The 16,782-nt window shown below is 51.0% G+C and overlaps 1 protein-coding gene across 4 annotated transcripts in view; it reads right to left on the bottom strand.

The window, feature by feature from the left end:
• The window catches only part of Dync2i1 (dynein 2 intermediate chain 1), a 77,360-nt gene that overhangs the window by 36,673 nt on the left and 23,905 nt on the right, over positions 1-16,782 (bottom strand). For all 4 annotated transcript variants that reach the window (XM_078040951.1, XM_078040950.1, XM_040291193.2 and 1 more), the window contains 6 exons: positions 15,793-15,870; positions 15,031-15,247; positions 11,304-11,406; positions 9,494-9,623; positions 7,787-7,898; positions 6,827-6,915 (listed from right to left, as the gene is read on the bottom strand). In XM_078040951.1, coding sequence (XP_077897077.1) covers positions 6,827-6,915; positions 7,787-7,898; positions 9,494-9,623; positions 11,304-11,406; positions 15,031-15,247; positions 15,793-15,870 — 729 coding nt within the window. The remainder of the gene's footprint in view (positions 1-6,826; positions 6,916-7,786; positions 7,899-9,493; positions 9,624-11,303; positions 11,407-15,030; positions 15,248-15,792; positions 15,871-16,782) is intronic.

The following is a 16,782-nucleotide window of genomic DNA, read 5'->3' as shown; positions in this document are numbered from 1 at the left end:
ACCCAGGGGAATGGAGAGGGGAAGGAGGCTCCATGAGAACCCAGGGGAATGGAGAGGGGAAGGAGACTCCATGAGAACCCAGGGGAATGGAGAGGAAAAAGAGACTCCATGAGAACCCAGGGGAATGGAGAGGGGAAGGAGGCTCCATGAGAACCCAGGGGAATGGAGAGGGGAAGGGGGCTCCATAAGAACCCAGGGGAATGGAGAGGGGAAGGAGGCTCCATGAGAACCCAGGGGAATGGAGAGGGGAAGCGGGCTCCATGAGAACCCAGGGGAATGGAGAGGGGAAGGAGACTCCATGAGAACCCAGGGGAATGGAGAGGGGAAGGAGGCTCCATGAGAACCCAGGGGAATGGAGAGGGGAAGGAGACTCCATGAGAACCCAGAGGAATGGAGAGGGGAAAGGGGCTCCATGAGAACCCAGGGGAATGGAGAGGGGAAGGGGACTCCATGAGAACCCAGGGGAATGGAGAGGGGAAGGAGACTCCATGAGAACCCAGGGGAATGGAGAGGGGAAGGGGACACCATGAGAACCCAGGGGAATGGAGAGGGGAAGGAGGCTCCATGAGAACCCAGGGAAATGGAGAGGGGAAGGAGACTCCATGAGAACCCAGGGGAATGGAGAGGGGAAGGAGACTCCATGAGAACCCAGGGGAATGGAGAGGAAAAGGAGACTCCATGAGAACCCAGGGGAATGGAGAGGGGAAGGAGACTCCATGAGAACCCAGGGGAATGGAGAGGGGAAGGGGGACTCCATGAGAACCCAGGGGAATGGAGAGGGGAAGGAGGCTCCATGAGAACCCAGGGGAATGCAGAGGGGAAGGAGACTCCATGAGAACCCAGGGGAATGGAGAGGGGAAGGGATACTCCATGAGAACCCAGGGGAATGGAGAGGGGAAGGAGACTCCATGAGAACCCAGGGGAATGGAGAGGGGAAGGAGGTTCCATGAGAACCCAGGGGAATGGAGAGGGGAAGGAGACTCCATGAGAACCCAGGGGAATGGAGAGGGGAAGGAGACTCCATGAGAACCCAGGGGAATGGAGAGGGGAAGGAGACTCCATGAGAACCCAGGGGAATGGAGAGGGGAAGGAGACTCCATGAGAACCCAGGGGAATGGAGAGGGGAAGGAGACTCCATGAGAACCCAGGGGAATGGAGAGGGGAAGGAGGCTCCATGAGAACCCAGGGGAATGGAGAGGGGAAGGAGACTCCATGAGAACCCAGGGGAATGGAGAGGGGAAGGAGACTCCATGAGAACCCAGGGGAATGGAGAGGGGAAGGAGGCTCCATGAGAACCCAGGGGAATGGAGAGGGGAAGGAGGCTCCATGAGAACCCAGGGGAATGGAGAGGGGAAGGGATACTCCATGAGAACCCAGGGGAATGGAGAGGGGAAGGAGACTCCATGAGAACCCAGGGGAATGGAGAGGGGAAGGAGATTCCATGAGAACCCAAGGGAATGGAGAGGGGAAGGGAGACTCCATGAGAACCCAGGGGAATGGAGAGGGGAAGGAGACTCCATGAGAACCCAGGGGAATGGAGAGGGGAAGGAGACTCCATGAGAACCCAGGGGAATGGAGAGGGGAAGGAGACTCCATGAGAACCCAGGGGAATGGAGAGGGGAAGGAGGCTCCATGAGAACCCAGGGGAATGGAGAGGGGAAGGAGACTCCATGAGAACCCAGGGGAATGGAGAGGGGAAGGAGACTCCATGAGAACCCAGGGGAATGGAGAGGGGAAGGAGGCTCCATGAGAACCCAGGGGAATGGAGAGGGGAAGGAGGCTCCATGAGAACCCAGGGGAATGGAGAGGGGAAGGGATACTCCATGAGAACCCAGGGGAATGGAGAGGGGAAGGAGGCTCCATGAGAACCCAGGGGAATGCAGACGGGAAGGAGACTCCATGAGAACCCAGGGGAATGGAGAGGGGAAGGGATACTCCATGAGAACCCAGGGGAATGGAGAGGGGAAGGAGACTCCATGAGAACCCAGGGGAATGGAGAGGGGAAGGAGGCTCCATGAGAACCCAGGGGAATGGAGAGGGGAAGGAGGCTCCATGAGAACCCAGGGGAATGGAGAGGGGAAGGGATACTCCATGAGAACCCAGGGGAATGGAGAGGGGAAGGAGACTCCATGAGAACCCAGGGGAATGGAGAGGGGAAGGAGGCTCCATGAGAACCCAGGGGAATGGAGAGGGGAAGGGGGCTCCATGAGAACCCAGGGGAATGGAGAGGGGAAGGAGACTCCATGAGAACCCAGGGGAATGGAGAGGGGAAGGGATACTCCATGAGAACCCAGGGGAATGGAGAGGGGAAGGAGACCCCATGAGAACCCAGGGGAATGGAGAGGGGAAGGAGGCTCCATGAGAACCCAGGGGAATGGAGAGGGGAAGGAGGCTCCATGAGAACCCAGGGGAATGGAGAGGGGAAGGGATACTCCATGAGAACCCAGGGGAATGGAGAGGGGAAGGAGGCTCCATGAGAACCCAGGGGAATGCAGAGGGGAAGGAGACTCCATGAGAACCCAGGGGAATGGAGAGGGGAAGGGATACTCCATGAGAACCCAGGGGAATGGAGAGGGGAAGGAGACTCCATGAGAACCCAGGGGAATGGAGAGGGGAAGGAGGCTCCATGAGAACCCAGGGGAATGGAGAGGGGAAGGAGGCTCCATGAGAACCCAGGGGAATGGAGAGGGGAAGGGATACTCCATGAGAACCCAGGGGAATGGAGAGGGGAAGGAGACTCCATGAGAACCCAGGGGAATGGAGAGGGGAAGGAGGCTCCATGAGAACCCAGGGGAATGGAGAGGGGAAGGAGACTCCATGAGAACCCAGGGGAATGGAGAGGGGAAGGGGACACCATGAGAACCCAGGGGAATGGAGAGGAAAAGGAGACTCCATGAGAACCCAGGGGAATGGAGAGGGGAAGGGGACACCATGAGAACCCAGGGGAATGGAGAGGAAAAGGAGACTCCATGAGAACCCAGGGGAATGGAGAGGGGAAGGAGGCTCCATGAGAACCCAGAGGAATGGAGAGGGGAAGGGAGACTCCATGAGAACCCAGGGGAATGGAGAGGGGAAGGGATACTCCATGAGAACCCAGGGGAATGGAGAGGGGAAGGAGGCTCCATGAGAACCCAGGGGAATGGAGAGGGGAAGGAGGCTCCATGAGAACCCAGGGGAATGGAGAGGGGAAGGAGGCTCCATGAGAACCCAGGGGAATGGAGAGGGGAAGGGATACTCCATGAGAACCCAGGGGAATGGAGAGGGGAAGGAGACTCCATGAGAACCCAGGGGAATGGAGAGGGGAAGGAGGCTCCATGAGAACCCAGGGGAATGGAGAGGGGAAGGAGACTCCATGAGAACCCAGGGGAATGGAGAGGGGAAGGGGACACCATGAGAACCCAGGGGAATGGAGAGGAAAAGGAGACTCCATGAGAACCCAGGGGAATGGAGAGGGGAAGGGGACACCATGAGAACCCAGGGGAATGGAGAGGAAAAGGAGACTCCATGAGAACCCAGGGGAATGGAGAGGGGAAGGAGGCTCCATGAGAACCCAGAGGAATGGAGAGGGGAAGGGATACTCCATGAGAACCCAGGGGAATGGAGAGGGGAAGGGAGACTCCATGAGAACCCAGAGGAATGGAGAGGGGAAAGGGGCTCCATGAGAACCCAGGGGAATGGAGAGGGGAAGGGGACTCCATGAGAACCCAGGGGAATGGAGAGGGGAAGGAGACTCCATGAGAACCCAGGGGAATGGAGAGGGGAAGGGGACACCATGAGAACCCAGGGGAATGGAGAGGAAAAGGAGACTCCATGAGAACCCAGGGGAATGGAGAGGGGAAGGGGACACCATGAGAACCCAGGGGAATGGAGAGGAAAAGGAGACTCCATGAGAACCCAGGGGAATGGAGAGGGGAAGGAGGCTCCATGAGAACCCAGGGGAATGGAGAGGGGAAGGAGACTCCATGAGAACCCAGGGGAATGGAGAGGGGAAGGAGGCTCCATGAGAACCCAGGGGAATGGAGAGGGGAAGGAGGCTCCATGAGAACCCAGGGGAATGGAGAGGGGAAGGAGACTCCATGAGAACCCAGGGGAATGGAGAGGGGAAGGAGGCTCCATGAGAACCCAGGGGAATGGAGAGGGGAAGGAGGCTCCATGAGAACCCAGGGGAATGGAGAGGGGAAGGAGACTCCATGAGAACCCAGGGGAATGGAGAGGGGAAGGAGGCTCCATGAGAACCCAGGGGAATGGAGAGGGGAAGGAGGCTCCATGAGAACCCAGGGGAATGGAGAGGGGAAGGAGACTCCATGAGAACCCAGGGGAATGGAGAGGGGAAGGAGGCTTCATGAGAACCCAGGGGAATGGAGAGGGGAAGGAGGCTCCATGAGAACCCAGGGGAATGGAGGGGGGAAGGAGGCTCCATGAGAACCCAGGGGAATGGAGAGGGGAAGGGGACTCCATGAGAACCCAGGGGAATGGAGAGGGGAAGGAGGCTCCATGAGAACCCAGGGGAATGGAGAGGGGAAGGAGGCTCCATGAGAACCCAGGGGAATGGAGAGGGGAAGGAGACTCCATGAGAACCAAGGGGAATGGAGAGGGGAAGGGGACTCCATGAGAACCCAGGGGAATGGAGAGGGGAAGGAGGCTCCATGAGAACCCAGGGGAATGGAGAGGGGAAGGAGACTCCATGAGAACCAAGGGGAATGGAGAGGGGAAGGGAGACTCCATGAGAACCCAGGGGAATGGAGAGGGGAAGGGAGACTCCATGAGAACCCAGGGGAATGGAGAGGGGAAGGGAGACTCCATGAGAACCCAGGGGAATGGAGAGGGGAAGGGGGGCTCCATGAGAACCCAGGGGAATGGAGAGGGGAAGGAGGCTCCATGAGAACCCAGGGGAATGGAGAGGGGAAGGGGACACCATGAGAACCCAGGGGAATGGAGAGGGAAGGGGGGCTCCATGAGAACCCAGGGGAATGGAGAGGGGAAGGAGACTCCATGAGAACCCAGGGGAATGGAGAGGGTAAGGGAGACTCCATGAGAACCCAGGGGAATGGAGAGGGGAAGGAGGCTCCATGAGAACCCAGGGGAATGGAGAGGGGAAGGGGACACCATGAGAACCCAGGGGAATGGAGAGGGGAAGGAGGCTCCATGAGAACCCAGGGGAATGGAGAGGGGAAGGAGGCTCCATGAGAACCCAGGGGAATGGAGAGGGGAGGAGACTCCATGAGAACCCAGAGGAATGGAGAGGGGAAGGAGGCTCCATGAGAACCCAGAGGAATGGAGAGGGGAAGGGGACACCATGAGAACCCAGGGGAATGGAGAGGGGAAGGGAGACTCCATGAGAACCCAGGGGAATGGAGAGGGGAAGGAGACTCCATGAGAACCCAGGGGAATGGAGAGGGGAAGGAGACTCCATGAGAACCCAGGGGAATGGAGAGGGGAAGGGAGACTCCATGAGAACCCAGGGGAATGGAGAGGGTAAGGAGACCCCATGAGAACCCAGGGGAATGTAAAGGGGAAGGAGGCTCCATGAGAACCCAGAGGAATGGAGAGGGGAAGGAGGCTCCATGAGAACCCAGGGGAATGGAGAGGGGAAGGAGGCTCCATGAGAACCCAGGGGAATGGAGAGGGGAAGGAGGCTCCATGAGAACCCAGAGGAATGGAGAGGGGAAGGAGACTCCATGAGAACCCAGAGGAATGGAGAGGGGAAGGGTGCTGGGTGAGTACTCTTCATAAGGCCGCAGAGTAAGCTGACGTTTCAGTGAATACTGGGGCGAATGGAGAAGGTAAGACCTGCAAGGTGTTCTCTTTAGAAATCAGAGAACTGTTTTGGGCTGCAGGTGAGCTAGTGTTAAAGGAGCCTCGTGTGATCAGGCCTGATCCATGGTGGCTTTCCACCCTCTTCCTCTTACTCTGTGTGCATCCCACTTCTCGCTCTCCCACTGTTTACAAGGGCTAGGTTTTAGTCCCAAGACATTTACACTGACCACGAATTAGATTGTAACCAAGATGCTGTCAAACTTCATCAGTTTGAATCCCTCATCCCAAGCAGCAGTGAAGCTGTGATGCCGTTAACTACCATGTGTTTAGCAATCATTGTGAGTCACGGATGTGATGTGATCACAATCGCAATGTCATGTTCTTTAGCTCTGCTCTGATGTAAATTCTGATCACACATAACAAATTTATGAAACAACTGAGAAAATCTGAAGTTTGACTTCTTATTTTAGTTTTTAGAAATTATTCCTAATAACTTTTAGGAAAATCCTTTTCTTTAGTGAGTTATATAGAAAAGTTTATGGAGGGATATTTATGACGATGGTGATTGTTATTGATCAGGTTGGTGGGGGCTTAAGGAGATGAGAAGGATATGTCAAGCCAGATAGTGTCCCTGAGGTGACCTTAGTGATGTGCAGGGCTTCACAATACTGTTCCCTTCCTGGGTACCTGTTTTAAACCTAAGGAAAGTAAGTTTTAAAATATTATGAGTTTTATTGTCTTCAAATAGCTTAGATTTATGCTTGCTTTGCCAACTTAATATTTTGATTCTTAGTCTATAGTTATTGTAAAATATGAAAACCTACTATTAAAATACAGAATCCAGATTCACAGATAGTACTACTAGTGGTATATAATACCTTCAGGGCATCATTTTGCATCATGGTTTAATAAATGTAACACTAATATTTTGTTAGAAAACAATACCTGAAAATGAATACCTGATTCTGATGTATCTAATCCATTAAAGCTCTAGGGTTTCAGTAGCTTCTTTGTTTCTAATGCAACTTTATGCACTCGCACATAGAATAGAAAGTACTATAGAGTGTACCTGGCATGCTGCCCGGAGAAAGCTGGATAACCTTGGAGTGTCAATCTTGGGTACAACTGTAGCATCACAGAATTCCCGTTCTTTATTACCTAACAGATGACAGCAAATCAATACGATTGACTATAACGTGGTCATACCTACAAATCTTTTGAGTCAAGATGTTACAGGTGAGTAGTAAGAATCCTGAAGAAAAGTCAGAAAACTCTGCATTATATCCTGCAGATAGTTTAGTAATTTTTTCTAGAAATAACTGTATATTGTTTATGGGAAGTCTATAAATTCAACCTTACATAAATATCTCAAGAAAAGTCATGAAAAAGAATTAATTTACTATCTAAGTGTGTGAACATCCCTAATTCACAATCTGAAACCTGAAACACTTATGGTCTCAAGCGTTTAAGACAAAGGAAACTCACCTGCATGATTTTCTTAATGGGGTTTACCTGGGGAAAGGGAGCAGTATGATTCCCTGCCATATGAGAAAATTCCTCAAGAAAAACAAACAACCAATGATGTATGTCACATGTAAACAGCTGCACACACCCAGCATGAGCCCTGTCTTCCAGGGACCTCTGATCTGTCTTGAGGGACATATCTGCAGACGCCACCTAAAGAGTGACATCCCAAGGGCAGGGCGCGACACGCCCAGGTGGAGTGGGTGCCCCCAGTGCAGTCCTGAGCAGTGGTCGGGACTGCACCTTCCCAGGTCCAGACAGGCTCAGGTTTGAACCTGCTCAGTCAGCAGCTCCAATGCAGTCACTGCCTCACTGAGTCCATTTCTTTTAAAGAATACTGTGTATTTCCATAGTCTAACACCAAGAACATACAGAAGAGAAACACATAATAAGAAGGAACAAAAAAGGAAATAAGTTTCAAAACAAAAAAGAAAGAAAATAAGTAAAATAAAACAAAAAGATTGTTAAGACAGCGGACATTCAACAGTCGATCACAAAGTTTTACCTCCAGACACGATGGCACCTTCTCCTGGGTGCTGGGTCCACACATCCCTGGTCTCTATGTCTTCAGTCTGAGCGTCTCTGTCAACATTATCTTCATTATACTGAATGTATGCCTTAGAGACAAAGGTGTGTTGGAATTAATGTTTGGTCTCCATTTCAGAACAAATTTTCATTTGATGAAAATGACAATTAAGATTTTTAAAAGATAATGATAAGTCTTGTGTTTGTGTCAAAAATAAGTATATCATGGCATAAACAACAATCATGCAAAGGCTGCTGGTGTCCAAGACATTTGATAAACATACGTTTGATTTTCAACAGTGTTTCCAAAGTGTCACGTCCAGCAATGTGCCTTCATTTTAAAAATACTACTTCCTTGCCTACACACAGACTTCAAAATGTTCTGGCTTTGCAAAACCAAGCATAATTTTTGTGTTTCAAAAAGGTACCAGGCTTCAATAAAGGCAGTTGTGTTACTAATCGCTTTGAGATTAGTTGAGAACCGGCAAAGAATCAGAAAATCTGCTCACGGTCCAGTAAGTGAGCTGCCAGTCGGGATGCATGCTGTCGGCTTCCCAGGGCCACGCTGTGGCCTGGCTGCTGTAAGGAGGGTGCCCAGTAGACCAGGTGAAGACTGATGGTACCCATAACGGACCTGGAAACATGGAAGACAGGACGTCTGCCTTCAAAACCCTGCCAGCCCTGACTATTTCTGGATCTAACTGGAATCAACTTAGTAGGAGGCTGAAGTTGTTTTCGAGAAGTCATGACATACAGAGTAAGTCCAAGAAAATTCACTGGGGCAAGGCATAAAAATCAGTGTGAAAAACTCATTAAAGAAATGTAAACACGTAAAACAAGCTTTGTCGCCTTCCTGTGAAGTCAGAGTTTTCCTCATTAGTTAATGTTGGAAGGACAAATGTGTGGGATGGACTGTACCAACTCTGGGAAGAGACGATTCAGTGCAGTCTTCAGGAAAGGATGTGCCTTCGACAACCAGAAGCACCAGGAAGTTTGGGCAGAAGGGGAGGAGGAACGGATTGGGAAGACAGGGGAGCAGCCAGAGAGTGAGGGCCCTGAGATCTGCATGACTGGATGCTGCTGGATCCAGATTCCGGAAGCACAGGCAGAACCGCGCACCTTGAGATCCTTGAATCACAAGGGCTTTGTGCAGTGAAGCTTGGGCGCTGGGTACTCTCCATGTTCTCTGGGAGCCTGAGCACCAAAGCCAAACCTGGCTTTCTGTGTGATTCTAAGAACAGGGCTCACACCAGGGAAAGCGGCACTCCACGGCGGGCGGGAAGAGCAGTGCCACACCTGCACCCGCGCTCCTGTGCACCACGTCCAGAGTACCCCGTGGTGAGGGCTCCCCTCCTCTCTTCAGACCCTCCCAGGTGCTGAGGTCCTGGGTCGCCTGCAGGCAGGCAGGCCCTTGCACTTGGCCTGCACTGGACCTAACTGGAATCAACTTAGTATGAGGCTGAAGTTGTTTTCAAGAAGTCATGACAGATATGGTAAGTCCAGGTAAATTCACTAGGGCAAGGAGTGAAAATCAGTGTGAAAAATTCATTAAAGAAATGTCTTGTGTTTGTGTCAAAATAAGTATATCATGGCATAAACAACAATCATGCAAAGGCTGCACTGGCCTTGCACGTGGCCTTGGTTAAGGCCTTGCACTTGGCCCTCAGTTAAGACATCTTATACTAACCTGCTTGGTATTTTTCTTCCCGAAGTTTCTGATATACATGTCGTATTCATTTACTGGTGGTAGATCCAAGAGAGAGAAAGTGAATGAGAAATCTAAGTCGATAAGCCGAAGGAGTTTTGTACTTCGTGTCCTTTAAAACAAATTGGAAATAAGACAAAGTTAAACTGAGAACACACATCGGGGTGCAGGGAGGATGAAAGGGGTCTATGGCTAGCCGCAGCGAACTGGCAAGGGCCCGACTTCTGTCCTGCCAGGCCGAGGCAGAGGTATTCAGTGGTTGTTAGAATGACCCGGTAAAAGTGCATGAATCTAGGTGTGTGGCCTCCTGAAGCTGCTGAGCTCTTGGTCCCTCTGGTCCCTGCTAAGCCATGCAGCTTGCTGCACCTGCCGCCAGCTGCCTTCGTGTCCTCCCTGTGGCCAGCACCTACAGTGGCTTTGTTCTCCTGTCTGGATCAAGTTGTATGTGACCTCCCAGGACCTGTACCCAGACCCAGCCATGCACCAGCCTACAGCTGCCCAGGCACAGCAACTGCCCTGCTGACCATCAAGCTTGCATCCTCTCACTTTACAAAATAAAATTTCATCTATTTATATGCGTCCAAACAACACACTGTATAGTTTTGATCATATGAGTTAGAAAAACTGTGTTGAACCATATGCAACTTGAATCAGGTTTTGTAAAAAGCTTAGCCACACAGCAGGAGCTTCAGTGGGGCTCAGAATATAAGGGCAACAAAACTGTGGTGAAGCTGCTATTTTATTAATGATTTATGTGTTCACTCAGCAAATAGCTATTGAGTGTTACTAAGGCCGTGCACTGAGCAAGTGACGTAAATTTTAGACCTGCTTTTTTTAAAATTATTATTCTTTCATTATTTTCAGTCCCATTTAGGTTTAATACAATAGACTTGACTTCAGAATATAAATTTCTAAATTTTACAAATTCATAAATTTACATTAATTACAAGGTTGGACTTCAATATCTGGCAGCTCTGGGTTCAAAACTCAGCTCTACAATTCAATAGCTGTTAACCTTGAGCCTCATTTCTTATCTGTAAAATGGGCCCTAAGGATTTGGGGTGACACCTGAGGAGCACAGCACCTGGTGGTTCCTTATAAAAATAAACTGTAGCTGGGCGCAGTGGTATATGTCTGTGATCCCAGTGGCTTGGGGGGGCTGAGGCAGGAGAACTGCAAGTTCAAAGCCAGCCTCAGGCTGGGCGTGGTAGCACACACCTGTGATCCCAACAGCTGGGAAGGCCGAGGCAGGAGGATCATGCGTTTAAAGCCAACCTCAGCAACTTAGCAAGGCACTTAGCAAATCAGTGAGATCCTGTCGCTAAAGAAAATATTTTAAAAAAAGGGCTGGGGACATGGCTCAGTGGTTAAATGCCCGTGGATTCAAAAAAATAAAAATAAAAACAAGCTAGTAACACGTGTTTCCTGAGAGCAGTACTCTCGCATCTGGAAGTGGAGGTAAAGAACATGCACTCTCAGGCTTCCTTCAGGCGAGCGAGCGAGGCCTTGCCAAGTTGCAGGGCCACACAAACCAGGCTCATCTGCTTAGCGGGGCTCTGACCCGACGCCCACAAATGTGCGACTGGGATTCTGCGTCAGCCAGAGTAGACCATGAACTCCAGGGCCCTTCTAACAGTCAGCCGCAAGCGGAGGCTGAGGGTCCAGTAGAGACCACAGAGGTGTGGAGCAGATCACCCCCACACCCAAACAGGCACACCGAAAATAAACTGGAAGCTCTGCTTGCAACGTCCCCCGAGCCCCTGGGCACCCCCGCCATCTCCCGCACACCTACTTCTGCTTAAGGGCCTGAATCCGGCTCTTCTGACGGTGCGAGGCTGTGGCAAAGTCCACAAAAATTCCACAAACGGGGGCTCTGGACGGGGAACTGTTCACATCTACACAAGAAAAAAGAAAAAGTTATTTGTGTGACAGTGAAATATTTCCTTCAAGCAAAAGAAAAAATTGAGAGTAAAACAATCAGAAGCACACGTGACAATGTATTGGATAAGCTCTTTGCTGGATGCTGATATCACACTGACAATGCCTTCCATAGGTGGGCATCTAGAGGTCTATTCCTTCCTATTGCACCAAGAACTTTCAGACAGGGCAAAATTTACTGGTCACCTATGGTATATACTAATCACATTACGAGTTTTAGAAATATTTAAGAGTATATATAGGATACAGTCCTCTATCCCAACCCCACCCATCCACTCTGAAATAATAATAAATGAAGATTACAAAGTAGTCTCCCTTAATTGTGCCTTTACATTCTGAGGTTTTAGTTACCCACAGTCAACCATGGTATGAAAACATTAAACAGAAAATTCCAAAAATAAGTCAATCATAAATTTCAAAATATATGTTATTCTCACTGTGGCAGGATGAAGTCTCACACTGTCTTGCCTGGCACGAAGCATTCCTCTGCACAGTATCCACACTATATGCACTACCCACCCTCTCATCACTGAATGGCTGTCTGTTATCAGATGGACTATCTTGGTGTCACAGTGCTTGTCTTCAAGTGACCTTTATTTTACTTACTAATGATCCAAAAGCACAAGAGCAAAGGAAAAAAATAAAGGTCACTTGAAGTAAAATAAAGGTCACTTGAAGTAAAAAGGAAAGCAAGTCTCAGGCCAAGTTGTTAGATCTAGGTGAAGAACAAATCTGTCCATAAAAATGTGAAGAAGGAAATAGGAGTGCTGCTTCTTTTGCTGCTTCACACCTCAACCTGCAGAAGTCCCAGCCACAGTGCATCCCAGGGGCCTCGTTAAGATGGAAAAGGTTTAAAATACGTGTGGGTGGAAGACAGGATCATGTTCCAAGGACAGCAGAAGCCCATGAAGCCTTCAGCAAGGGTCCCCTGCCACCTGGGGCACCAAGTCACTCGCTGCACCTGAGGGATGATTCAGGGACAGGTTTGGACTGAAAGCATGGAAACTGCGGGTGAGACTGCCTGCCAAGGAAGACGCTGCTGCCCTTTGACTCGGACAGGAAGGGTTGGAATTTAAAGCCTTATCAATGGCAGACAGTGCACCTGGTCATCCTGAATCTGTTTGCTGGGAAAACGACAAGGTCAAGGCTCTATTTCATCTCAGACACCACCTGCTCCAGCCCTTGACCAGAACGTCACCCGGCCCGGTGCCTGCTGTGTGACCACCTCTGACCGGCAAGTGATGCAGACCCTACTCTGGATGTGGGGCAGAGCTGGGACTCTGCTGGAAGAACTTAGGGAGTGAAGTGGAGGATGTTTTAAAAGGCTTCCTGGGATCGGCTGCGAAGTCAGGAGAATTGTTCATGCAGCAAGACAAGGAGATGGAGAAGCATTTGCCACCATGCAGTGAAGTGGAAGGACAGAGGAAGAGGAGGAAGAAACGGAGCAGAACCAGCAGCATGGACGTCACCCAAACTCACCAAAGTGCTTTACACGGCAGGACACTCAAGTGTGAACTATGTCCTCCCACGCAACGCAGCCCTGAAGTCGCCACGTGGTCACCAACCCCCACAGCAATGGCTCAGGGAGTTAAAAGGAAAGAGGCCACCACTTCCCACGACAGCGCTCTCCAGAGGGTTCGGCAAGAAGACCTGTCAACCGCGGAGCTCCCCGGCCATCGGCACCATCAGGGCTCAAGGATCTGCGGTCACCCAAAGCAGACGATGCTCCTGACACCCATGTGGCCCAGGGCTGTGTCAAGGAACGGGTATCGCAACGGTTGTTCTGTTACTGCTAATGCTGCTAACCGCTTACTGTGCCTAATGTGCAAACCAAACTTCATCATGGGTCTGTATGTATAGGGGAAAAGCACTACATGTGGGGTTCCGTGCTATCTGTGACTTCAGGCACCCATGGGGGCCTCAAACGGCATCCCCCTCAAATGAGGGGGACTCTTGCTCTCTACTAAAGGAAATGGGAAATAAATTAAAAAACAGGAAAAAAAAGTGCAAATCAAAGAAGAATGTGGGTATGAGCTTAGAAGACTTTCAAAAGTTTCCAAAGATGTGATTAGACTAGCCAATGACTGGCTGAGCGAAAGGTCCACAGCAGGACCAGCTCCAGCCACCACGCTTCCTGATGTGAGCTGCCTCTTCCCTCAAGGGATCCTGTGGTCTCCTGCGTGTAGTTATTCCCAAGCTCATGTTCACATGTTTATGGCAAACGTATCTTAATCAGTCTTTTATTCCCCTTGGATATGTGTTTGCATTTACCAAGAACAGAATAAACGTCTTGCTATCTTAGTTTTCAAAACTCTCAGTGTCCTTTACTACACATTCTCTCATTTTCCTTGAGGCCTTTGAGACAGAGGGTGTGGCTCAGAGGATGCCACACCTCGGGGTCAAAAGACCACAGAGCCAGTCCTCGTACTGTCACAACAAGCTTCATGATGACAAGTGACACACTGCATCTCTGTTCTCTCCCTGCCAGAACGCCTGCTGCACAGGACGGCCGTGAGGGCAGTGGGTTTGGGGAAGGTGGTATGCCAAGGGCAAAGCACATGCACGCCTGGGAGAGGCCACCAGGCCTGAAAATGAGGAAAGTGGCAGACAAGTGTACCTCACAGAATGGAGACACCCCAATGCAGAGCTCCGCCTCGGCCATAGAGCCAGGAGCTGGGTTACCTCGTGGAGATGTGTGAGCTCCCAAGCACCACAATGAACCTGAGTGCCCTGCAAAAAGTCACCTGGGGTTTGCAGCCACATAGCCGCAGGGTGCCGCAGGGTTTCCACACAAGACAACGCCACTTGACAGCGGGTGTACCATGACAGAGAGCCAGCACCACGGGCCCTCGGCACTGACACTCCTCGGCTCTCCAGCATGTGCACGTGCTGGCCGCCTGACCTGGAAGAAGGCCTGACTACAGATGCCCTTCAGGAAACCCAGGCACAGAGCGGTGGGTGACACCAGGGCCATGTGACTGCAGCTGCAGGATGAGTGCTCCGAGCTCTGTGGGGAGCCAAGGAGGCGCCCTGCCATCCCGGCTCCTAGGAGGCAGAGGTGGGAGGATGTCACATTCCAGGCCAGCCTGGGCCACACAGTGGGACCCCCTCCTGTTCTCACATCCAGAGGCCAAGCCCAGGGTAAACAGTCCTCATTTCACACAGAAAACCCCTGGCCAGAGCCAGCTTCCCAGCCTCCCCCGAGCCGCACCTGGCCCTCGGGGTGCTCTGACGCTGGCCTCCTGTGACAGCCCTGACGTCCACTGCAGGGACAGAGGAGGACGTCCCCAGGAAGGGGAGAGCACTGCAGGCAGACCAGCAGGAGGCCGGAGGACAGGCCACACTGCTGCTGGACAGCTACCCTCCACAGCCAGCCCTGCCTAGTACCAGCACCGAGGGGCCTACAGCCTCTCACAGAAAGACCCTCGCCACATGTGGTTCGTGCCTGAGCGGCCCCAAGCACCCAGGGCCAGGGCACAAGCGTGGTGCGACTGCAGTGCCGGGTGTCTGCCCAGCGCTGGAAGGGGGGCCTGGAGGTGGGCCAGCGGTGAGAGCGCCCCGCAGGGCCACCACTCACACACCTGCGCCGGGGTCCCCGGGGCCCTCCGCCAGCCCCTGCTTGCGCAGCAGCTCTGAGGACAGCTCCCCGAGCCTCTCGTTCTCTGCGTAGATGGCTCTCTGAATTTCCTGTATCTCCCTTTTTTGGGCTAAAGGAAGTTCTTGCGGTTTTCCTGTTGACTCGGGCTCGTTGCTGCTGTCATCGTCTCCATCACAAACCTCAAAGTCATCTTCATAGTCCTGCAAACAAGGACAACGGTTTGGGACCCTTAGACAACAGAGTAACACTCACATGGACCAAAGCGTGACAGTCTAAGACAGGCAGCGTCCTTGTCACAGCTGAGAAAGACTTCAGAGTTCGCTGATGCTGACGTCATGAGATCATCAGTCCGTCCGGACGACTGTCCTTGTCCCCAAGATGCACTGCTCAGCAGTGGGCACACCCCTCCACACACCTGGGTCCCTGGAGCGAGTTGTCAACGTAAGGGAAGATCACTGGCCCCTGTGTGCTTAGGAATTTGTCCCGAGGATGGGAAAGTGAGTGTACGTGGCAGTCATACAAACGTCTGGTCACGGTGCACTGAAGGTGGACTGACTTTAAAGCCTTCAGTCCCATCGTTTTGTTAAGTGCTGGAGACGCATTAACAAGCTCGACCCAAGTCAAACTTTATCAGACATGGACATCTAAGAGTAGTAAGAAGACAGAAAGGATGTGACATTTTACACAGAAGGTGATTCTTCAGAACAAATCATAAGCTGAGAGAAATTTTAACTTTTATACTTACTTCAAAATCATCTTCAAAACCAACTGTATATTCATCAGCCTCAGCATTTGCTAAATCCATGTCTTCCCTTTCAACTTCCTAGACATGAAAAAATTAAACATGAAACAAAAACATTCAATCACAAACTTGAACATTGCAAACAAGTGGAAAATACACGCTTCCTGAGATGCATCTCATGTTGCCAACTTAAATATGTAAGTATTTATAAGACTAGCAGCACCTGACTTTGATGCTTATAATGAATATACCTATAACAATAACATACTGTACACTTCACAAAGCTAGAGAAAAGAATTTTTAAAGTTTTCACCAAAAGAAAATGATAAATGTTTGAGACAGGTAGGTTTAACCTGATCTAAACAGTATGCACTGTACTTACATGTTGAATATTATGTATACCCCACTACCATGAACAATTTTTATGTTTTATACACCATTTAAAAATAAATTCAAAAAAAAGATCTACCCAAAGAAAAATTTCAAGAGGAAGAAAGAAAGATATGCACTTGTTAATCTATAGGTATGACCCATAAAAGAAAATGGCTAGTGTAAGTGTAACTTAGGAAACACAGCATTTCCCGGACACGTCTCATTCTAATGAGGAAAAATGCGTTATGCAAACACCCTCAGTGTGCAGCTACCTGTGTCCAAATGCATCCCTACTAAGCGGTGCTAATCGCACCTGCACTGTGAGGAACAGACAGAGGAGTAGGCCCAACCCTGCCTGACTGTGAGACCCAGCATCTCTCTCGGGCTGGCCCTGCTTCTCCATCCCACCTGCACCTGCAACAGGGCATGCACTGTCCTCAAGGGTCCCTCTAGATGACATGGAGCTCAGGGGCACCCTGCTGGGGAAGCTGACCTCACCACATCCATGTTCATGTCAGAGCAGCCCCACCGCCTGACAGCTGAAGCTCTCGGCATCTCACGCCTACAGCAGCAGGTCAGAGGAGCCACAAGTGCACCCGGAGGTGGCAGGGAGTCTGAGGG

Source organism: Ictidomys tridecemlineatus, chromosome 2 (assembly GCF_052094955.1).
Source record: "Ictidomys tridecemlineatus isolate mIctTri1 chromosome 2, mIctTri1.hap1, whole genome shotgun sequence".
NCBI classification, from domain to species: Eukaryota; Metazoa; Chordata; class Mammalia; order Rodentia; family Sciuridae; genus Ictidomys; species Ictidomys tridecemlineatus.
The sequence above is the reverse complement of the archived record's forward strand: the minus strand, read 5'-3'. Positions and strand labels throughout refer to the sequence as shown.